Source organism: Lagenorhynchus albirostris, chromosome 9, assembly GCF_949774975.1.
Source record: "Lagenorhynchus albirostris chromosome 9, mLagAlb1.1, whole genome shotgun sequence".
Lineage (NCBI taxonomy): Eukaryota > Metazoa > Chordata > Mammalia > Artiodactyla > Delphinidae > Lagenorhynchus > Lagenorhynchus albirostris.
The window spans coordinates 29489868-29515372 of NC_083103.1; the positions used below are offsets into that span (position 1 = coordinate 29489868).

The 25505-nt window shown below is 36.8% G+C and overlaps 1 protein-coding gene across 7 annotated transcripts in view; it reads right to left on the bottom strand.

The window, feature by feature from the left end:
• METTL15 (methyltransferase 15, mitochondrial 12S rRNA N4-cytidine) overlaps positions 1–25505 on the bottom strand; it is a 374509-nt gene that overhangs the window by 191554 nt on the left and 157450 nt on the right. For 6 of the 7 annotated variants that reach the window (XR_009542402.1, XR_009542403.1, XM_060159490.1 and 3 more), the window contains exon 5: positions 25244–25422. Coding sequence is in view for 5 of the 7 variants with exons in the window: in XM_060159490.1 (XP_060015473.1) it covers positions 25244–25422 (179 nt within the window). In the remaining 2 variants the exon portion in view is untranslated. The remainder of the gene's footprint in view (positions 1–25243; positions 25423–25505) is intronic. The other variant, XM_060159489.1, reaches the window with a different exon arrangement.

The following is a 25505-nucleotide window of genomic DNA, read 5'->3' on the forward strand; positions in this document are numbered from 1 at the left end:
TATCAGTTTACATTCCCACCAACTGTGCAAGAGGGTTCCCGTTTCTCCACACCTTCTCCAGCATTTATTGTTTGTAGATATTTGATGATGGCTATTCTGACCAGTGTGAGGTGATACCTCACTGTGGTTTTGATTTGCATTTCTCTAATGATTAGTGATGTTGAGCATTCTTTCATGTGTTTGTTGGCAATCTGTATATCTTATTTGGAGAAATGTCTGTTTAGGTTTTCCGCCCATTTTGGGTTGGGTTGTTTGTTTCTTTGATATTGAGCTGCCTGACCTGCCTGTATATTTTGGAGATTAATCCTTTGTCAGTTGCTTCATTTGCAAATATTTCCTCCCATTCTGAGGGTTCTCTTTTCGTCTTGTTTATGGTTTCCTTTGCTGTGCAAAAGCTTTTAAGTTTCATTAGGTGCCATTTGTTTATTTTTGTTTTTATTTCCATTTCTCTAAGAGGTGGGTCAAAAAGGATCTTGCTGTGATTTATGTCACAGAGTGTTCTGCCTGCTTTCCTCTAAGAGTTTGATAGTTTCTGGCCTTACATCTAGGCCTTTAATCCATTTTGAGTTTATTTCTGTGTATGGTGTTAGGGAGGGTTCTAATTTCATTCTTTTACATGTAGCTGTCCAGTTTTCCCAGCATCACATACTGAAGAAGCTGTCTTGTCTCCATTTTATATTCTTGCCTCCTTTATCAAAGATAAGGTGACCATATGTGCATGGGTTTATCTGTGGGCTTTCTATCGTGTTCCACTGATCTATCTTTTTGTTTTTGTGCCAGTACCATACTGTCTTGATTACTGTAGCTTTGTCTGAAGTCAGGGAGCCTGATTCCTCCAGATACATTTTCCTTTCTCAAGATTGCTTTGGCTATACGGCATCTTTTGTGTTTCCATACAAATTGTGAAATTTTTTGTTCTATTTCTGTGAAAAATGCCATTGGTAGTTTGAAAGGGATTGCATTGAATCTGCAGATTGCTTTGGGTAGTATAGTCATTTTCACAATGCTGATTCTTCCAATCCAAGAACATGGTATGTCTCTCCATCTGTTTGTATCATCTATAATTTCTTTCATCATTGTCTTACAGTTCTTTGCATACAGGTATTTTGTCTCCTTAGGTAGCTTTATTCCTAGGTATTTTAGTCTTTTTGTTGCAATGGTAAATGGGAGTGTTTCCTTAATTTCACCTTCAGATTTTCATCATTAGTGTATAGTAATGCAAGAGATTTCTGTGCATTAATTTTGTATCCTGCTGCTTTACCAAACTAATTGATTGGCTCTAGTAGAGTTCTGGTAGCATCTTCAGGATTCTCTATGTATAGTATCATGTCATCGGCAAACAGTGACTGTTTTACTTGTTTACAATTTGGATTCCTTTAATTTCTTTTTCTTCTCTGACTGCCGTGGTTAAAACTTCCAAAACTATGTTGAATAATAGTGGTGAGAGTGGGCAACCTTATCTTGTCCTGATCTTAGAGGAAATGGTTTCAGTTTTTCACCACTGAGAACGATGTTGGCTGTGGGTTTGTTATATATAGCTTTTATTATGTTGAGGTAGGTTCCCCCTATGCCTATTCTGAACAGTGTTTATCAGAAATGGATATTGAATATTGTCAAAAGGTTTTTCTGCATCTATTGAAAAGATCATATGGTTTTTATCCTCCAGTTTGTTAATATGGTGTACCACATTGATTGATTTGCATATCTTGAAGAATCCTTGAATTCCTGGGATGAACCCCATTTGATCTGGGTGTATGATCCTTTTACTGTGCTGTTGGATTCTGTTCGCTAATATATTGTTGAGGATATTCGCGTCTATGTTCATCAGTGATAATGGCCTGTTGTGTTTTTTTTTTTGACATTTTTGTCTGGTTTTAGTATCAAGGTGATGGTGGCCTCGTAGAATGAGTTTGGGAGTGTTCCTCCCTCAGCTACATTTTGGAAAAGTTTGAGAAGGAAAGGTGTTAGCTCTTCTCTGTTTGATAGAATTCACCTGTGAAGCCATCTGGTCCTGGGCTTTTGTTTGTTGGAAGATTTTTAATCACAGTTTCAATTTCAGTGCTTGTGATTGGTCTATTCATATTTTCTATTTCTTCCTGATTCAGTCTTGGAAGTTTGACCTTTTCTAAGAATTTGTCCATTTCTTCCAGGTTGTCCATTTTATTGGCATACAGTTGCTTGTAGTAATCTCTCATGATCCTTTGTATTTCTGTAGTGTCAGTTGTTACTTCTTTTTCATTCCTAATTCTCTTGATTTGAGTCTTCCCCTTTTTTTCTTGATAAGTCTGGCTAATGGTTTGTTACTTTTATTTATCTTCTCAAAGAATGAGCTTTTAGTATTATGGACCTTTGCTATTGTTTTCTTTGTTTCTATTTCATTTGTTTCTTATCTGATCTTTATGATTTCGTTCCTTCTGCTAACTTTGGGTTTTTTTTTAATTCTTCTTCCTCTAATTGTGTTAGGTGTAAGTTTAGGTTGTTTATTTGAGATTTTTCTTGTTTCTTGAGGTAGGATTGTATTGCTATAAACTTCCCTCTTAGGGCTGGTTTTGCTGCATCCCACAGGTTTTGGGTTGTAGTGTTTTCATTGTCATTTGTTTCTAGGTATTTTTTGATTTCCTCTTAGATTTCTTCAGTTATCTCTTGGTTATTTAGTAGCATATTGTTTAGCATCCACATGTTTGTATTTTTTACAGTTTTTCCCTGTAATTGGTATCTAGTCTCAAAGCACTGTGGTCAGAAAAGATACTTGATATGAATTCAATTTTCTTAAATTTACCAAGGCTTGATTTGTGACCCAAGATATGATCTGTCCTGGAGAATGTTCCATAAGCACTTGAGAGAAATGTGTATTCTGTTGTTTTTGGATGGAATGTCCTGTAAATATCAATTAAGGCCATCTTGTCTAATGTGTCATTTAAAGCTTATGTTTTCTTATTTGTTTTCATTTTGGATGATCTGTCCGTTGGTGAAAGTGGGGTGTTAAAGTCCCCTACTATTATTGTGTTACTGTTGATTTCCCCTTTTATGGCTGTTAGCATTTGCCTTATGTATTGAGGTGTTCCTATGTTGGGTGAATAAATATTTATAATAGTTATATCTTTTTCTTGGATTGAGCCCTTGATCATTATGCAGTGCCCTTCTTTGTCTCTTGTAATAGTCTTTATTTTAAAGTCTATTTTGTCTGATATGAGAATTGCTACTCCAGCTTTCTTTTGATTTCCATTTGCATGGAATATCTTTTTCCATACCCTCACTTTCAGTCTGTATGTGTCCCTAGGTCTGAAGTGGGTCTCTTGTAGACTGCATATATACGGGTCTTTTTGTATCCATTCAGCCAGTCTATGACTTTTGGTTGCAACATTTAATCCATTTACATTTAATGTACTTATCGATGTGTATGTTCCTGTTCCCATTTTCTTAATTGATTTGGGTTTGTATTTCTTTTCCTTCTCTTGTGTTTCCTGACTAGAGAAGTTCCTGTAGCATTTGTTGTAAAGCTGGCTTGGTGGTGTCTGAATTCTCTTAACTATTGCTTGTTTGTAAAGGTTTTAATTTCTCTGTCGAATCTGAGTGAGATCCTTGCTGGGTAGAGTAATCTTGGTTGTAGGTTTTTTCCTTTCATCACTTTAAATATGTCCTGCCGGTCCCTTCTGGCTTGCAGAGTTTCTGCTGAAAGGTCAGCGGTTAACCTTATGGGGATTCCCTTGTATGTTATTTGTTGTTTTTCCCTTGTTGCTTTTAATATTTTTTCTTTGAATTTAATTTTTGATAGTTTGGTTAATAAATGTCTTCACATGTTTCTCCTTAGATGTATCCTGTATGGGATCCTCTGTGCTCCTGGACTTGAATGACTATTTCCTTTCTCATATTAAGAAAGTTTTCAAATATAATCTCTTCTAATATTTTCTCAAACCGTTTTCTTTTCTCTTTTTCTTTTGGGACCCCTCTAATGGGAATGTTGGTGCATTCAATGTTGTCCCAGAGGTCTCTGAGACTGTCCCCAATTCTCTTCATTCTTTTTTCTTTATTCTGCTCTGTGGTAGTTATTTCTACTATTTTATTGTCCAGGTACTTATCCGTTCTTCTGCCTCAGTTATTCTGCTATTGATTCCTTCTAGAGAATTTTTAATTTCATTTATTGTGTTGTTCATCGTTTATTTGCTCTTTAGTTCTTCTAGGTCCTTGTTAAACGTTTCTTGTATTTTCTCCATTCTATTTCCAAGATTTTGGATCATCTTGACTATCATTACTCTGAATTCTGTTTCAGGTAGACTGCCTATTTCCTCTTCATTTGATTGGTCTGGTGGGTTTTTACCTCTTTCCTTCATCTGCTGCATATTTCTCTGTCATCTCATTTTGCTCAGCTTACTGTGTTTGGGGGTCCCCTTCTCACAGGCTGCATGTTAGTAGTTCTCATTGTTTTTGGTGTCTGTCCCAAGGGGCTGAAGTTGGTTCAGTTGGTTGTGTTGGCTTCCTTGTGGAGGGGACTGGTGTCTGGGTTCTTGTGGGTGGGACTGAATCTTGTCTTTCTTGTGGGCAGGGCCACATCCGGTGGTGTGTTTTGGGGTGTCTGTGAACTTTGTATGATTTTAGGCAGGTTCTCTGCTAATGGGTCAGGTTGTGTTCCTGTCTTGTTAGTTATTTGGCATGGGGTGTCCAGCACTGGAGCTTGCTGGCCATTTGGTGGAGCTGGGTCATAGTGCTGAGACAGAGATCTCTGGGAGAGCTCTCGCCAATTGATATTATGTGGGGCTGGGAGGTCTCTGGTGGTCCACTACCCTGGACTCAGCTCTCCTATCTTGGAGACTCAGGCCTGACACCTGGCCGGAGAACCAAGACCCTGTCAGTCACACAGCTCAGAAGAAAAGGAAGAAAAAAAAAGGAAGAAAAAGAATAAATTAAAAGAATAATAATAAAATTTAAAAAAATAATAATTGAAAAAAGAGAGGAACCAAACCAATAAACAAATCTCTACCAATGATAACAAGCACTAAAAACTAAACTAAACTAAACTAAGATAAACATGATAATCAGAAACAAACAGACAGCCAAGCCCAAGTCTACAGTTGCTCCCAAAGTCCACCGCTTCACTTTTGGGAACATTCGTTGTCTATTCAGGTATTCCATGGATGCAGGGTATATCAAGTTGATTGTGGGGATTTAATCTGCTGTTCCTGAGGCTGCATGGAGAAATTTCCCATTCTTTGTTTGCAGAGCTCCTGGGGTTTAGTTTTGGTTCTGGCCCTGCCTCAGCGTGTAGGCTGCCCTCAGGTGTCTGCACCCACCCAGACAGGAGGGGGTCAAAGCAGCGGATGATTAGGGCTTCCTTGCTCTCTCAGGCTGGGGAGAGGGATGGGTACGGTAGTCATAACTGGAATGCAGGGCAAGTCTGTGGCAACAGAGGCCGGCGTGAGATTGCAACAGCCTGAGGTGTGTCGCATGTTCTCCTGGGGAAGTTGTTCCTGGATCTTGGGACCCTGGCAGTGGCATTCTGCATAGGCTCCTGGGGGGGGGGGAGAATGTGGGTAGTGACCTGTGCTTGCACATGGGATTCTTGGTGGCTGCAGCAGCTGTGTTAGCCTTTCATGCCCATCTCTGGGGTATGAGCTGATAGCTGCAGCTCACGCCCGTCCCTGGAGCTCACTCACGTGGTGCTCTGCCTTCTGTGGGCACAAGGGGAAGGAATCCCTTCTCCTCATGCACCCCGAAACAACGGTCTCTTTCCTCTTTGGCAGGTCCAGAGTTCTTCCCAGACTCCCTTCTGGCTAGCTGTGGCACACTAGCCCCCTTCAGGCTGTCTTCATGCAGTCAACCCCAGTCCTCTCCCTGGGATCTGACCTCCAAAGCCCGAGTCTCAGCTCCCAGTCCCCACCCACCCTGGTGGGTTAGCAGACAAGCATCTCAGGCTGGTGAGTGCCTGTTGGCACCGATCCTCTGTGCGGGAGTCTCTCCGCTTTGCCCTCTGCACCCCTCTTGCTGTGCTCTCCTCTGTGGCTCCGGTTTCCCCCCTGCTCATCCTCTGTCTCTGCCAGTGAAGCAGCTTCTTAGTGTGTGGAAACTTTTCCTCTTTCACAGCTCCCTCCCAGAGGTGCAGGTTCCATCCCTATTCTTTTGTTTCTGTTTTTTTTCTTTTGCCTACCCAGGTATGTGGGTATTTTCTTGCCTTTTGGGAAGTCTGAGGTCTTTAGCCAGAATTCAGTAGGTGCTCTTTAGGAGTTGTTCCACATGTAGATATATTTTTGATGTATTTGTGGGGAGGAAGGTGATCTCCACGTCTTACTCCTCTGCCATCTTGAAGGTTCCCCCGGCTCAAATTTTTGAGAGAAGTATCTAATTTCCATGACTTTAATTAGCTGCTTCTGGGGTAACCTGGTATAGTAAATATGGTTATGTAGGTCTTACCCTTTCTTTATCAGGTATTGGGAGTTGGTAGGGATCTATGCAGTTGCAAGGAAAGAGGGTGTAGGCTGGGCAGACACTCCAAAATATGTGTAACCGATGGATTTGAGTGAGGAGAGTGAAAGCAGGTAGATCTTTAAGGAGGCTATTGTAATAGTCTAAACAAGGGATAAACAGTGGTAGTGATAGGGGTGGAAAAGAAAGGAGTGAATCAAGAGCCAGGATCAGGACAGAATTTAAAAACTGATCACATGGAAAATTGTGGGTGGGGGGCTTAGAAAGAAATGATTCAAAGATATCTCTGAAGTTTCCATGCTGTAGGCTAGGAAAATGCCTTTTATAGTTTCATAAAACATTAGAGATTGGGAAGTCTAATTCACTCTCCCTTTACAACTGAGACCAGAGTGAAAAATGACTTGTCTTGAATAACAGTCAATTAGTGGCAGAGTAGGGAATTAAGAGTCAGGGAATTTAGACTTGGACAGGGGGTGGTGATAAAAATCTGGACCTTGGTGGGGTGGAGTGGTACTCCAAGATTCCCAAGGAAATGGACAAGAACAATATAGCATGAGAAGAGTTAAAGATGCAAATGAATGATACCTGTGTTAGTAAAGGAAAGATGAAAGAGTAAGTAAATTGGGCCCTGAATAGTAAAAGATGAAGCAGAATCTGGTCAGGACTAGGGCTAGCGGTAGTTAGGTAGGTATAGAACGTGAAAGAAATCTAGTTAGTTGGGAACCAAGAACAGTCTAAATAGGAGGCTCATTAGTCATCAGTGGTAGTATGAGTCAAAAGCCAGATTTGCATGGTCAGCCAGCTGGTTGGCAGCAAATGAATGGAAGTCAGGTACTACCATTAGCACAACAAACACAGGGAGGAAAAAAGGTTTTGTTGGAGAAAATAATTAATTTGCCCTATTATCCATTTTGACATTGGGGTACTAACAAGAAATTCAGGTAGAAATGTCCTGCAGGCCACTGGAAATGTGGGAGTAGAGCTTAGAAATGTGATCTGAGCCAGAGTCATGTCTGTCTATGTATCTATCTATGTGTCTATCTATCTATGTATCTATCTATGTATCTATCTATGTATCTATCTATCTTTCTATCTGATGAACCTGCTAAGGCTGACACTATAGAGAGAAGGAAAGAATTTTCAATAGAAGTAGCCTTATATTTGGTGGGAGGTGGGAGGATCTCAAAACAAGGCCATTTGTCTTGGACAGAGAAGCAATTTCACTGCCACTGGAAATTCTGGGAAACTGTAAATTTTATCATGCTTTGGTGACACACTAAAACTGTTATACAACAGTTATACAATGAATCTCTCAATACTTGTTTACAATAGGTAGGCACAAATCGATCTTTTTTTTTCCTTTGGCTGCGCAGAGTGGCATGCGGAATCTTAGTTCCCTGACCAGGAATCGAACCCGTACCCCCTGCAGTGGAAGTGCAGAGCCCTAACCACTGGACATCCAGGGAATTCCCAAATAGACCTTTTTTTTTTAAAGACAAGTAGACACAAATAAACCTTTCTTTTAAAGGCAACCCCCCCACAAAAAAAACCCAAAAAACTTACCAATAATTATGGACTTTTTCAGGAACTACTTTTTCTTTGAAGCATTATTTCAATAATTATGACTCTGAGGGGGCATCTATTACATGAATGTATGTTTACTAAAACATACAGTAAAAGCATTTATACATAGAAGACATGAGGCAGTAAAATTAGGTTAAAAGGTCTGAGTAAGCAGAAACTAGTAACCCTAAAAAAAAGTTAATCATAGAAGTTGGAGATAGAGTAGCCAAACCAAAATAATGACAATTTACGAGAGCACAGAGCCAAAGATGTTTCCTGTTGAGACTACAATGTGATAGTCTAGTAGTGAAGTTGTGTAGTATCCTGAACAGCTCCTGAGTCATCTTCTAGTCTCTCAGAGACCAGGCTATGTAGCTTAGATAACTTTCTTATTAACATGAATAGTCTTATAACAATTCCTTTTAATTATCCGGCAAAGCTTAGAATAACAACCCTTTATTACTTAAGTTTGCTTAAATGTGTCTTTGACTTCAGCAACCTAAAAGAACTTACTAACATGACACTTTTTGTTTGTCTGGTAGGTGATTGGGTAGGAAAGAGGAAGGGAAGAAATGAAGAAGGAGGCATTAAACCACATGCAGGGTTCCCAAAGGGGATATGTGTGTGTGTGTGTGTGTGTGTGTGTGTGTGTGTGTGTGTGTGTTTAAAATCAGCAGATGAAACAAAATAGGAAGAACTGGAGAAAACAGAAAAAATGAGCATGAATATGATATAACTATATATATTTATATATTTAAAATAAAGTAAGATTTTAAATAATCAATAAAGGCTATAATGAAAGAATAAGAACAAGAGTACTTAGAAAAAAATTAGAACTTTAAGAAGCAACTACTGAATTCAACAAATGGGTTAAACAGCAGCTTAGATATATCTTAAGAGAGACTTAGTGAACCAGAAAAGAATCTTACATAGATCGTAACATAGAGAGACAAAGGCATGGGAAATGTGAGTGACATGGTGAATAACTGTTGCATAGGAGCTGGGAGAATAAGAGAAAGTAATATGGGAAGAAATAATGTCTGATATTTCCAGGATTGAAGAAATATTAAAGAAGTTCATTTTGTTTCATTAATGACCAATAAAAATTGAGTCACAACCAAACACATCACAATTAAACATCAATGAGAGGACAATCTGAAAGGTAACAAGAAAAAGAAAAGGACCAACTATAAAATAATGACAATTAGACTTTTCCTCAACCATAATAGATGTCAAGAGACAATGGAATAATATCTTCAAAGTATTAAGTGAAAATAACTATAAACCTGTTGATTCTATACACAACTAAATTATCATTTAAAAGTTAGGGCAAAATAAAGACAGATTTAAACAAAGTATGAGAATGTATCTCTCATAGATCTTCACTGAAATATCTCAAAATATGTACTTGGGTAAGAAGGAAACTGCTCAGAAAGGAGTGGGAATTGTAACTAAGGGAAAAAGAAGTAAACATGTTGATATATCCAAATAAGCACTAACTGTGAAGACTACTAACTAGGAAAGATCATTTTTTTTTGTTAATTCTTAGAAGATGAAAGCTTTGTCTTAATCATTCATGTGGCTTCATTAGTGCCTAGCACAAAGTGGACTCACAACAAACACTGATGATTAAATTAATATATAATGTATATATGAAACAGATGTCTCATCTCAATGTTAGTTCAAATTCTCTGCTTTGCTAATGAAGAAATTGAAAATATAGAAGACTGACCCAGTATTGTATGGCATATTGAACCCAATTCACCCTTTAGAGAACAGGAAAGATATTACAAGTGACAAAAAAATTATTGTAGTTTCTCTTTTCATTGTAGGTCTGAGTCTACCTAACAATAGAAAGTGCCTATATACTGAAGAAATTAGTTGGTTATAAGACTCCTATTAGTTGTCTCTAATCTCACCTATTTTCTAAACATCATAAAAACTATAAAGAAATGGACATTAATTTATTCATTCAAGAAATATTAAGTGAACATGTAGTATAAGCCAAATACTATATTAGGTCTTGAGGACCAGGCAATAAAGAAGATATATTAATCTTAGCTCTTACAGAGTTAATAGTCCAGGTGATAAGAAAGTTATTAAATGGATAATTTTACATTAGAATAATTTAGGAAGTCAGTAAATATTTCCTATTGCTTACTGAGTGCTATATGCAGATGGGTACTACATACAAATGTAAAGGGAAATTATCTGTTCTCCAGTTTATAATATGGTAGCAGTGATTCCAAGTAATAAAAAATATGTGAAGCATCATATAGCCACACAAACATTAAAGCGATAAAATAAATTAAAATGTTTGAAAACTGGCAAAACTGTTTATATTCATAACAAAAATAAAGGGATGAGGGAAAGATAAGAACATATGAAAAGTTAGTATAGATTTCTAGTATTTTCAATTCAAGGAATACCTTTTCCAAATATTCTATAATATCTCAATGTTGGCACAAAGCAAAAGATATCACAGAAAATAATTTTGAAGTATTATTCTTAATTTTTAATTATGATTAAAGTTTGGACATCAAAACTATTATTTCATTCACTATTTCTCTTCCCAGCCCTAGAAATATAACCGTTGATCTCTGTCAACCTATTAACATTTCAGGTTCTCTTTCTTTGACATTCTTTTGAGATGATATGAACATTTTAAACTCTGAAAATGAAAACAGATGCTTGTCTTCAAAGAATATTCCCAACATATAATCACTGACATCTGAAACTACTACTTTTAGGAATGGTGCTACACACTGTTGATCCTCTTAGTACTTTGGGGGTGAAGTAAAGACTTGTTATTATACTTACGAGATATCTAGACAACATCTGAATCATGTCAATCTCAGAAACAAAATGGTAATACAATTAATATATAAGATTGCTTGATTTTGATTCTCAAATAGAGAGCTCTCATATTTACCACCAAATTCTTAAAACTGCTCAATAACTAGTTACCGGAACAAATAACATTTCTTCTTCTTCTTCTTCTTCCTCTTCTTTTTTCTTTTTCTTTTTTTAAATTAATAGAGAGAAGGACAAAATGGCCAGGCTATTCATATGCATCCTTACAAAATTAATACCAATGGGAAAACTGCTATAATGCCAGCATATCACTTTGATTTTCACTTGCAGAAGCATACAAAGTATAAAATAATAAAAAATGGAGTAATGAGGTAAAAGAATGCATTTCTCTTCTCTTGTCTCATAGAAGCAGTTTGAAATTCAGCTATAATCAGGAAAACCTAGAGGGCCTGGTTATTCTAAAATAAGAATCTGACCCAATTCAAGGTCACATTTAGGATAGAAGATCCCAAGATAATGGAGAATCCCAGGGATTTGAAGTGTGTTGGGTCCTGGGATAGGACACTCAATTGCCTGTCTTCTATTCCTCACAGCCCTCTGAAATCCTACCTCCTTCTTCATTTATTTGTTCATTGATTTTTTTCATTTCTGTAATTAATAAGTTTCTACTGGGGGCCAGGGTCTTTTCTATAAACAGCCATCACTCTCCCCCTAAAAGACCCAACTCAAATGTCTCTTTGTCTATAACTTCTACGTAAATCCTCCCCTCAATAACTCAAACCTTCTCAGCACATCAAAATCAGTTGCTCCCTTCTCTGGATTTCCATACATTTTTGTTCTTGACTCTGTTATACATAGCATTTATTACAGGGTGACAGAGTGAGTTGCTCATATGACTGTTTCCTATATGAGTGTGTGAGATCCTGGAAGACTGAGCTATCAGCATTCTCCAGCAGCAATTCATGCTGTACCTTAATCATAAGAAAGATATTTAGAGTAGTGTCATAAATAAGAGCACATGGTCTAGAGTGAGATTACTAGCTTTCAATTCCAGCTCCACTTGACAACAGACAAGTTACCTAGCCTCTTTGTGCTTCAGTTCCTCATCTGTAAAATGGGGATAAAAACAGTACTTGCCTTATGGGTAGTTGTGAGGAATAAGTTAACACTGGAAAATAATTTAGGATAGTACTAGTATTTGTTCAAAAAGTGTGAGCTGGCATTATTACTATTAAATTATGGTTGGGCCACAGTCACTTGGGATTGGCATTTCCTGCTCCCTACTTGGTACTTCAAACTGAGGATAGCTAGATTTTTTAGGAGAAAGATTTTAAGGTTTTATTCTTTTTTATTTTTTTCACATTTCATTTCATTCTCTTTTGAGTTGGACTTCTTGTACAGAATGTCTCTTGGAAAGATTACTTATTAAAATAAGAAATAAGTTTACTGGGCAGAATAGAAAGACATGCACTCACTCCCTCTTGTGAGAGCACTGGAATCACAACAAGCTGCTGAACAACTATCGACAGGAAGACACTGGAACTCACCAAAAAAGACACCCCACATCCAAAGACAAAGGAGAAGCCGCAATGAGACTGTAGGAGAGGTGCAATCACAGTGAAATCAAATCACATAACAGCTGGGTGGGTGACTCACAAACTGGAGAACAAGTATACCACAGAAGTCTAACCAATGGAGTGAAGGTTCTGAGCCCCATGTCAGGCTTCCCAACCTGGGGTTCCAGCAACAGGAGGAGGAATTCCCAGAGAATCAGATGTTGAAGGCTAGCTGGATTTGACTGCAGGACTTTGACAGGTCTGGGGGAAACAGAGACTCCACTCTCGGAGGGCACACACAAAGTAGTGTGTGCATCAGGACCCAGGGGAAGGAGCAGTGACCCCATAGGAGACTGAACCAGACCTCCCGCTAGTGTTGGAGGGTCTCCTGCAGAGGCAGGGGGCGTCTGTGGTTCACCCTGGGGACAAGGACACTGGCAGCAAAAGTTCTGGGAAATACTACTTGGTGTGAGCCCTCCTGGAGTCTGCTATTAGCCCCACCAAAGGGCCTGCAGCTACAATGCTGGGTTGCCTCAGGCCAAACAACCAACAGGGAGGGAACTCAGCTCCACCCATCAGCAGACAAATGGATTAAAGTTTCACTGAGCTCTGTCCACCAGAGCCACACCCAGCTCTACCCACCAGCAGTCCCTCACAACAGGAAGCTTGCACAAGCCTCTTAAATAGCCTCATCCACCAGAGGGCAGACAGCAGAAGCAAGAAGAACTATAAACCTGCAGCCTGTGGAATGAAAACCACATTCACAGAAAGACAGACAAAATGAAAAGGCAGAGGACTGTGTACCAGATGAAGGAACAAGATAAAATCCCAGAAAAACAACTAAATGAAGTGGAGATAGGCAACCTTCCAGAAAAAGAATTCAGAATAATGACAGTGAAGATGATCCAGAACCTCAGAAAAAGAATGGTGGCAAAGATTGAGAAGATGCAAGAAATGTTTAATAAAGAACTAGAAGAATTAAAGAACAAACACCTAGAAAAAATTAAAGAACAAACAAACAGATGAACAATACAATAACTGAAATGAAAAATACACTAGAAGGAATCAATGACAGAATAACTGAGGAAGAAGAATAGTAAGTGACCTGCAAGACAGAATGGTAGAATTTACTGCCATGCAACAGAATAAAGAAAAAAGAATGAAAAGGAATGAAGACAGCCTAAGAGACCTCTGGGACAATGTTAAACGCATCAACATTCGTATTATAGGGGTCCCAGAAGGAGAAGAGAGAGAGAAAGGACCCAAGAAAATATTTGAAGAGATTACAGTCAAAAACTTCCCTAACGTGGGAAAGGAAATAGCGACCCAAGTCCAGGAAGTGCAGAGAGTTCCAGGCAGAATAAACCCAAGGAGAAATATGCTGAGACACATACTAATCAAATTGACAAAAATTAAAGACAAAGAAAAATTGTTAAAAGCAACAAGGGAAAAACAAAAAACAACATACAAGGGAACTCGCATAAAGTTGATAGCTGATTTCTCAGCAGAAACTCTACAAGCCAGAAGGAAGTGGCATGACATATTTAAAGTGATGAAGAGGAAGTCCTACAACCAAGAATACTCGACCCAGCAAGAATGTCACTCAGATTCGACAGAGAAATCAAAGCTTTACAGACAAACAAAAGATAAGAGAAGTTAGTACCACCAAACCAGCTCTACAACAAATGCTAAAGGAACTTTTCTAAGTGGGAAACACAAGAGAAGAAAAGGACCTACAAAAACAAACCCAACACAATTAAGAAAATCGTAATAGGAACATATATATTGATAATTACCTTGAATGTGAATGAATTAATGCTCCAACCAAAACACACAGGCTCATTGAATGGATACAAAAAAAAAGACCCATACATATGCTGTCTGCAAGAGAACCACTTCAGACCTAGGGACACATACAGACTGAAAGTGAGGGGATGGAAAAAGATATTCCATGCAAATGGAAATCAAAAGAAAGCTGGAGTAGCAATACTAATATCAGAAAAAAGAGACTTTAAAATAAAGAATGTTATAAGAGACAAGGAAGGACACTACGTAATGATCAAGGGATCAATCCAAGAAGAAGATATAACAATTATAAATATATACGCACCCAACATAGGAGCACCTCAATATATAAGGCAACGGCTAACAGCTATAAAAAATTGACAGTAACACAATAATAGTGGGGGACTTTAACACCTCACTTACACCAATGGACAGATGATACAGACAGAAAATTAATAAGGAAACATAAACTTAAATGACAATAGACCAGACAGATTTAACAGACATTTATAGGACATTCCATCTGAAAATAGCACAACATACTTTCTTCTCAAGTGCACATGGAACATTCTCCAGGATAGGTCACATCTTGGGTCACAAATCAAACCTTGGTAAGTTTAAGAAAATTGAAATCATATCAAGCATCCTTTGCGACTACAACACTATGAGATTAGAAATAAATTACAAGGAAAAAAATGCAAAAAACACAAACACATAGAGGCTAGACAATAATTAAATAAGAAAGAGATCATTGAAGAAATCAAAGAGGAAATCGAAAAATACCTAGAGACAAATTAAAATGAAAATACAATAATCCAAAACCTATGGGAGGCAGCAAAAGCAGTTCTAAGAGGGAAGTTTATAGCAATTCAAGCTCACCTCAAGAAGCAAGAAAAATCTGAAATAAACAATCTAACCTTACACCTAAAGGAACTAGAGAAAGAAGAACAAAAAAACCCAGTTAGTAGAAGGAAAGAAATCATAAAGATCACAGCAGAAATAAATGAAATAGAAACAAAGAAAACAATAGAAAAGATCAATAAAACTAAAAGCTGGTTCTTTGAGAAGATAAACAAAATTGACAAACCGTTAGCCACAATCATCAAGAAAAAGAGAAAGAAGACTCAAATCAAAAGAATTAGAAATGAAAAATAGAAGTTACAATGGACACCGCAGAAATACAAAGCATCATAACAGACTACGACAAGCAACTCTATGCCAATAAAATGGACAACCTGGAAGAAATGGACAAATTCTTAGAAAGGTATAGCCTTCCAAGACTGAAGAAACAGAAAATATGAACAGACCTATCACAAGTAATGAAACTGAAACTATGATTAAAAATCTTCCAGCAAACAGAAGTACAGGACCAGATGGGCTTCACAGGTGAATTCTATCAAACATTTAGAGAAGAGCTAACAACCATCCTTCTCAAACTCTTCCAAAAAATTGCAAAGGAAGTAACACTCCCAAACTCATTCTACGAAGCCACAATCACCCTGATACCAAAACCAGATAACTACAAAAAAAGAAAATGACAGACCAATATCATTGATGAATATAGATGCAAAATTCCTCAACAAAATAGTAGCAAACAGAATCCAACGAAACATTAAAAGGATCATACAACATGATCAGGTGGGATTTATCCCAGGAATGCAAGGATTCTTCAATACATGCAAATCAATCAATGTGATACACCATAGTAACAAACTGAAGAATAAAAACTATATGATCATCTCAATAGATGCAGAAAAAGCTTTTGACAAAATTCAACACCCATTTATGATAAAAACTCTCCAGAAAGAGGGCACAGGGGGAACCTACCTCAACATAATAAAGGCCATATATGACAGACCCACAGCAAACATCATTCTCAATGGTGAAAACTGAAAGCATTTCCTCTAAGATCAGGAGCAAGACAAGGATGTCCACTCTCACCACTATTATTCAACATAGTTTTGGAAGTCCTAGCCATGGCAACCAGAGAAGAAAAAGAAATTAAAGGAATACAATTGGAAAAGAAGACGTAAAACTGTCACTGTTTGCAGATGACATGATAATATACACAGAGAGTCCTAAAGATGCCATGAGAAAACTACTAGAGCTAATCAATGAATTTGGTAAAATAGCAGGATGCAAAATTAATGCACAGAAATCTCTTGTATTCCTATATACTAATGATAAAAAACTTGTAAGAGAAATTAAGGAAACAATCCCATTCACCTCTGTAACAAAAAGAATAAAATAACTAGGAATAAACCTACCTAAGGAGGTAAAAGACCTGTACTCAGAAAACTATAATACACTGATGAAAGAAATCAAAGATGACAGAAAGTGATGGAGAGATACCATGTTCTTGGTTTGCAAGAATCAATACTGTGAAAATGACTCTACTACCCAAAGCAATCCACAGACTCAATGCAATCCGTATCAAATTACCAATGGCATTTTTTACAGAACTAGAACAAAAAATCCTAAAATTTGTATGGAGACACAAAAGACCCCAAATAGCAAAAGCATTCTCGAGGGAAAAAAAAGGAGTTGGAGAAATCAAACTCCCTGACTTCAGACTATACTACAAAGCTACAGTAATCAAGATAGTATGGTACTGGCACAAAAAGAGAAACATAGATCAAAGGAACAAGATAGAAAGCCCAGAGGTAAACCCACACACCTATGGTCAACTGATCTATGACAAAGGAGGCAAGGATATACAATGGAGAAAAGACAGTCTCTTCAGTAAGTGGTGCTGGGAAAACTGGATAGCTACATGTAAAAGAATGAAATTAGAACACTCCCTAACACCATACACAAAAATAAACTCAAAATGGATTAGAGACCTAAATGTAAGACCGGACACTATAAAACTCTTAGAGGAAAACATAGGAAGAACACTCTTTGACATAAATCAGAGCAAGATCTTTTTTGATCCACCTCCAAGAGTAATGGAAATAAAAACAAAAATAAACAAATGGGACCTAATGAAACTTCAAAGCTTTTGGACAGCAAAGGAAACTATAAACAATATGAAAAGACAACCCTAAGAATGGGAGAAAATATTTGCTAATGAATCAATGGACAAAGGATTAATCTCCAAAATATATAAACAGCTCATGCAGCTCAATATTAAAAAAACAAACAACCCAATCCAAAAATGGGGAGACCTAAATAGACATTTCTCCAAAGAAGACATACAGATGGCTAAGAGTCACATGAAAATCTACTCAACATCACTAATTATTAGAGAAATGCAAATCCAAACTACAATGAGGTATGACCTCACACCAGTTAGAATGGGCATCATCAGAAAATCTACAAACAACAAATGCTGGAGAGGGTGTGGAGAAAAGGGAACCCTCTTTGCACTGTTGGTGGGAATGTAACTTGATATGGCCACGATGGAGAACAGTATGGAGGTTCCTTAAAAAACTAAAAATAGAATTACCATATGACCCATAAATCCCACTACTGGGCATATACCCAGAGAAAACCATAATTCAAAAAGACACATGCACCCCAATGTTCACTGCAGCACTATTTACAATAGTGCCAGCTCATGGAAGCAATCTAAATGCCCACTGACAGTCGAATGGATAAAGAAGATGTGGTACATATATACAATGGAATATTACTCAGCCATACAAAGGAACGAAATTGGGTCATTTGTAGAGACATGGATGGACCTAGAGACTGTCACTCAGAGTGAAATAAATCAGAAAGAGAAAAACAAATATCGTATATTAACACATATATGTGGAATCTAGAAAAGTGGTACAGGTGAACTGGTTTGCAAGGCAGAAATAGAGACATACATGTAGAGAACAAATGTATGGACACCAAGGGGGGAAAGCAGGGGGTGGGGTGGTGTTGGGATGAATTGGGAGATTGGATTGACATATATACACTAATATGTATAAAATAGATAAATAATAAGGACCTGTTGTATAAAAAATAAATAAATAAAGTTAAAAAAGAAAGAAATAAGTTTAATTATGAAATGTCATTGCTAAGTTAGTTGGCATGAAGTTACCATACCAATACACACACTATATAACAGATTGAATTGAAGAAATTTAAAATGACAGAAGAATAAGTGTACTATCATAGGCAGTAGCAATGACAACTATGACTCACTGGCAAGCCATCCAAATTCAGCTGCAGGCTTGACCATACCGTTCTCCACTAGAGTGATAATTGAACTCTGACATATTCATTTATTCCTTAATTATGGCAACGTTAATACAAAGAATGCTCTTTGGGGAAGATGGAGGAAGCAACATGTAGGTTATTAAAACAGAAAAGGGATGGCAAACTAGTCTGATTAGCTTCATTAGGAAAAAGTTTATGTTCCACTAAAATTTGATAGCAATGCCCATTTCTTAATGAATGTTTTATTTTTTTATTTCAAAGGTTTCTCTCTGAATTAATAAAATTTTGCTGGGAAAAGATAGTGATTTCAAACACAAGTTGAGGCATGAGCCATCAATGCTACTGTGAAAAGATACACCTTATATTCACCAATGCAGAAAAAGATGATTATTCTTTCTAAAACTCACATAACCTCTAAGGGAAGAACAGCTTGGAATGAAGCAACCAGCCTATCACAGACCACACTACTTGGCTGTGAACAGGAATTCCAGGGTAGAAGACCACACTCAGGGTTCTAACTAGTGCACTTAATTGATCTCTGGATCACCCTAGTTCTGGATAGAGAAGAGAATAAAATACTTACCAGTGTATTTACACTTTAAAATTCAGAGAACTTTCCAAATATTATCTCATTTATTGGTCATAGCAGTTACTAGTTATCCCTCTTTTCCAGATGAAAAAATAAGGATCAGAGAAGGTAAGTGACTTATTTAAGTTCACAAAGCAAATAAATCGCAGAACCAGAAATAGAACTTCAGGATTTTTGATTCCATGTCTTGGGGAGTCTCACCTATTCCTCACGCTGCTTTAACTGATACTGAGGACTTTGATGCTTAGGTCTCCCACTCTTAACACCTAAGAACTTACAATTTGTTTCCCTGAATTTTTATTTTACTCTGGCTGAGAACATATACATCTTTTTATTGATTTATTTGTTCAACAGGCATTCATTAAGCTCTGGCCATGTACCCAGTACATGAGTCAGAATAAAGGTTACATAAAAGTTTTAGTCAGGGAATAATGTCTATACATTTAATCAACAAGAATCAGATATATCTAAGAAGCTTCCTCCTGTCGCCTTTTTCCCATTGAAAAATTGATAGTATAAGCCTTCTGTCACTGATAATCAATGGATTAATTATCTATTTTGTGAATTTGAATCTAAATCCCAATGACCTGAAAAGTGATCAGTATACTTCTTTGACTTTTGCATAAGCTTGGAAACTGCAAGTGAATTTCAATATTCATTTAAGTAAAATATAATTAGTAGGGTTATGTTTGCTAAATAACAATGATCATCATCATAAGTATTATTCACTTCCATTTCAAGATGAGAAAGATAAGGTCTAGAACTGTTCAAGTTTACACAGAAAGCAAGCTGTAGAACCAGGACTTGAACTAAGATCTTCACATTAAACTAGATTTAATTTAATAATTAAGATTATTATTTTTTCAAGTTTATCACATACAATTATTTTGATCTAGGATGAATTCTAAATCATTTTGAAAATCATAAACAATTAAATGAAGTCTTTCATTTCACCTACTGAATTTAATATTAAATGACTTTTTTTTTCTTGATGCATCCAGAGAATTGAAAGAGAAATGGAATACAGAATAGCTCTAATGAAATATGAACAGCTTATTAAGGAAAATAATCAGACTTTGTTATTCAAAGGGATATCCAGAACCAATACCATTTTTAAGCCTCCACAAATCGGATATATATTAATTCTGTAAAATCTAAAACCACAGCCATTTTGTCAAAATTAAGTGCATAAATTTCTTTCCTGAGGAGCTTGAGTATTTTTATATGTACCATTTCCCATCTTTAAAGATTCTTATTAGTAAAAATATTTTATCAGAGTATTAGTTTTCTTCAGAGTATCCCAAAATTATAAGGGAGGGCAATGTGTGTTTTCTAATTTACCTGAGTACTTTAGTGTTAATGTTGTTAGACCATTTTGGTATGGGAGATTCACTGTTTCCATTTCAACATATAATGCACATAAAAATTTTTGAGACATATTAAATTCTTTATTCAAACTAAGCTTCAAAATCTGGTGTGTATTTTGCATATATGGCACCTCTCAATTTAGAGCAACCGCATTTCAAGAGCTCCACAGACACATGCGCCTAGTGGCAATTGTACTGGACAGTATAGGTATAGAGGAAAAGATAAATAGTAAACAAGCAACAAGAACAGCATAAATGCTGTGACAGGCTAATACAGTGCTATGGGAGCAAAAAGAAGAGAATCTCAACTAATTTGTGTAGGACTGGAAAAAACTTCTAAAGGAAGTGACATTTCAACTAATCTCAAAAGGAAGAGCTGACATTAGCCACAGGAAAGGGTAGGTGTAGGGAACTTTAGTGAAGGGAACACTATATACAACACTGTATATGTGTTGTTTATATGAAAATTCCTGGCTAGGAGTTCTGAATAGTGCATATAATCAGTGAAGTCCTTCAGGTTGTTTTTGGAATTATCTTACAAATTGCTGGTAATTTACAAAGAAAATCACGGTAGTTGTAGTTGTAAGTGTTCTATTCCATCCTAGAGCCCCAAACCTATCTTCTGGAGCTCCCATGATCTGGAAGAATACTAGAACTGTAGTTATTTGTGTTAGCAAAAGGCACTAGGCTTTAGATTTTATAAATACAGCTTAATCACTTTAATTATTATATAATTCCACTAAGTATATTGTGATTACAAGTGTGGTGGTCTTTCTTGTTCTGATAGATGATTAGCTTTTTGAAAGCAAAGGAAGTGATTTATAGTTTTGTCCATACGTGGCTTTTACTATGTGTCAGGAACAGTGGCATATTTCCCAAAGTGCTTGATAATATTGAACATGTTTAGTATGAATTTATTAAGAACCAGAAAAGACATTCAAATATAATCACTGCATATTATAGCCTGCTAAAATACATGTTTGTTAAATAAAGATATTGCTTAGGAACTGTATGGGGTTGAACAGTGTCTCCCATAGTTCATGTCCCCCGGAAACCAGTGAGTGCGACTTTATTTAGAAATAGGAAGTTTGCAGATATAATCAAATTAAGATGAGTATATACTGGATTAGGGTGGGCCCTATATCAAACATGACTGGTGTCCTTATAATAAGGGAAATGTGGACACAAAGACAGATGAACAGGGAGAACACCATGTGACGATGGAGGCAGAGACTTAGTGATGCATCTACAAGCCAAGGATACCAAGGACTGCTGGCAACCACCAGAAACTAGGAATAGTCAAGGAAGCTCTTCCCCCAGAGCCCTGCTGATACCTTGGTTTGGGACTTCTAGCCTCTAGAACTGTGGAAGAATAACTTTCTGTTGTTTTAAGCCACCTAGTATGTGGTACTTTGTTACAGCAGTACTATGGAACTAATATAGAAACCTTCTTGGGCCCTCCATTGCTTCCCATATTTCCTTATGAAGCAGCTCTCTTAAGAGACTTCTATTTAATGTACTTGACAGATTAATCCCTTTCTCTTCTAAACAAATTGTACTCTACTATCTAGAATTCCATATAGTCGTGCTCCCACCAAAAGAACTGTATGCTTACAGCCCAGAGCACTTATATTGTCAATACATAGTTTAATGAAATATCACATGAACTGGTGAAATATGAATGCAAAAGGAAAGACAGCTGCTGTTTCCATGAATACTAAGTTGGAGACTTTGGAAACTCTTTCCTTATAAAGGTGAGTCACATAAATATGCAATCAAATTAGATGTGGGTGAGGTAATTATTAAGACAAAAATAATGAAAATCTAGAAAATATGCTCATTCAGATTACTTTGTAAGTATCTTTAAATTCTTACTTCATTTTAATAAAAATAAAATTAGAGCTTATAGAATATATGCCATGGCATCATCAAAAAATCTACAAACAATAAATGCTGGAGAGAGTGTGGAGAAAAGGGAACACTCTTGCACTGTCGGTGGAAATGTAAATTGATACAGCCACTATGGAGAACAGTATGGAGGTTCCTTAAAAAACTAAATATAGAACTACCATATGACCCAGCAATCCCACTACTGGGCATACACCCTGAGAAAACCATAATTCAAAAAGAGTCATGTATCACAATGCTCATTGCAGCTCTATTTACAATAGCCAGGACATGGAAGCAACCTAAGTGTCCATCAACAGATAAATGGATAAAGAAAATGTGACACATATATACAATGGAATATTACTCAGCCATAAAAAGAAACGAAATTGAGTTATTTGTAGTGAGGTGGATGGACCTAGAGTCTGTCATACAGAGTGAAGTAAGTCAGAAAGAGAAAGACAAATACCGTATGCTAACACATATATATGGAATCTAAAAAAAAAAATGTCATGAAGAACCTAGGGGTAAGACAGGAATAAAGACACAGACCTACTAGAGAATGGACTTGAGGATATGGGGAGGGGGAAGGGTAAGCTGTGACAAAGTGAGAGAGTGGCATGGACATATGTAAAATAGATAGCTAGGGGGAAGCAGCCGCATAGCACAGGGAGATCAGCTCGGTGCTTTGTGACCACCTAGAGGTGTGGGATAGGGAGGGTGGGAGGGAGGGAGAAGCAAGAGGGAACAGATATGGGATCATATGTATACGTATAACTGATTCACTTTGTTATAAAGTAGAAGCTAACACACCACTGTAAAGAAATTATACTCCAATACAGATGTTAAAAAAAAATGAGTGTTTCTACTGTAAGTACAAGTTTATTACCCCATGTTTTTATTACATCACTTATTAGCCTGTAAGTTTCATGAACACAAAGGCTCTATCTGATTTGCTCCCCATTCTACCTTCAGTACTTAGTAAAATGCCTGGTATATAGCAGCCTCTTCCAAGATATTTTTTGAATAAATAAGCACAAAATGGAAAACCATTCTTTTCTGTTTTTCCCTTCTCCAAAGAATTACATTATCATCAATAAAGTTGTATTAAAATGGGCTGCTTTGAGCCTTAAAAATGGATTCATTATAGAGAACTCAATTTTTTAATGGCATTTACAAAAACTGGGTTTTATCTACACGTACATGAAAATTCTCATTTTTAGTATATCATTTTTCATAGCCCTAATATGCATTTCACATCATAATCCTTCTGAAAATACTTATGTACCTATTCTACATCTTCAAATAATTTCTATCTAATACCACAGTGTTATTTCCCCAAGTTTATAGATTAGGGTTCTGAGACAGAAAAGTTAGCTTAATTTCTTAAAGGCAGATTCCTAATGATGCCTCAAATTCATGAACTTCCAAATTCTAGATTAGCATTGAAATTGCCACTGTATTTTTGAGGAAATTGCACAGCCTTCCTGAGCCTTAGTTTCTTCAGTTACCAGATGAGGCTTTTTGACTTCATGATCTCTAGGATGCCCTCTACCCCAAGTCCTCATTTTCAGCACAGAAAATTCTGGATTTTCTTATCAATTAAAAAAAAAATGTGACTTCTCACTGCTCTTCTTTCCAAAATGGGAGACAGAGTACACAGCTAGTTAAAGAATGACAGAAAGGATAAGGTGGAGACGTGTTAGTGAGTATGGAGTAGGAAGAAAGCAAGGGACAGAAGACAGGGTGAATGTGATGTCAGCCTGCTAGGATAAACGTTTTGGGGAAGAAAATCATGGAATATTTTATGCTCACATAACCTGCAAGATTTTACTTGTACTTTCCTACAGGAATATCAGTGGTAAGTTGGAAGGGCTTTGAGGCCTTGAGGTATGCAGCTTAAAAAATTAAAGACTTGGTCAACTCTTAATAACTAAATAGAATATAGTTTTATTAAATTGTTATAAAATAGTTGCTACATGACCTCTAAATCTCAATCTGAGTGAATTTATAATTAAGTTTTATTCCTTAAACTATGTATGATAATAAGATAGAGGAAACTAATATTATGTTCCTTTTACAAGCTATACAAATATTCCTTTTTTCTACATCTTTAGCTACTTAAAGTAACTTAATAGGAACTATTAAAAAAATCTTATTACATTTGGTAAATAAAAATGATGTAGAGTTTCAGATGGTCCAACAAGATGAAGAATTTACCACTGGAATTCTGTTAAATAACTTCAGGAGTTATATTTTTGCCTTGAAAACTTTCATCATGGAACACAGCTGTGAAACAACTTTGGCTTCAGACAGAAAGGCTATAATAAAGCACCTCCTAGCTATACTTAGGTTCAAGAGGTTTATGGTGGTGAACAGCAGAAAAGATGAAATGTTTCAATAAGCCCCTCAGGCTGATTTAGTTAGCATTCACAAAGTGGAATAACCTATACATCACATACCCTTTGTTAGCTGGTTGTTTAGAATAGATGTATGAGTCACTGGATTTTATTTTAGCAGTTGGGCAATGCAATTCTCCTTTTGCCCAAAATATTAAAATGCAGAAATGTGAAACTAAGAGAGGTAATGTCATATCTTATACAGGATGCTTATCAACCACTGTAATGGATAGAGAAATTCTTCTGCTCTTGTCATTCCATGTTTCACCTTGGTAGGCACAAATGATAAATCACCTCATGCACAAAAATTTTCTATTATTAAACTAATCAGCAAACTACAGTATATTTTTAAAAATTGTGTGGGGGAGAGGTGTTGGAGGGGGGAAGCTTGCAAATCCAAAGAAAGGTGGCATAAGAGAAGGATAGGCAAGATTCTATCCTGCATGATTTCAAGTACAAATGAATCCCTCTGGGAGTTTGGGGGAATTCATATATATATATATATATATATATATATATATACACACACACATAGATTTGTGTGTGTGTGTGTGTATGTATGTGTGTACTTATATTTATATATATATATATATACACACATAGATGTGTGTGTGTGTGTATGTATGTGTGTACTTATATTTATATATATATATATATATACTTTTTTTTTTTTTTTTTTTCCTCTCAGACACTGTTCAGAATTAATGAGGGTACCTGCAACGATGCTGGCAAGCTGCTGGGTTCTGGTGATGGGGTAGATGCTGCGTGCCTGAACGATTGCTGAAGCGATTTTCTTGGCGTGCTTCTCCTCCCCGTATGTTCTCAGGATGGATGCAAGTGCCTGTTGATCTAAAGCGTTCACAACATCAGCTGCGGTGGGCATGTCAGGGTACCTACGCAGAAGAAGAGCCAATTACTTCACTGACGTCAGTTTTCATTGACAAGAGGTGAAACTTCAGAGTACTGAGACATAAAG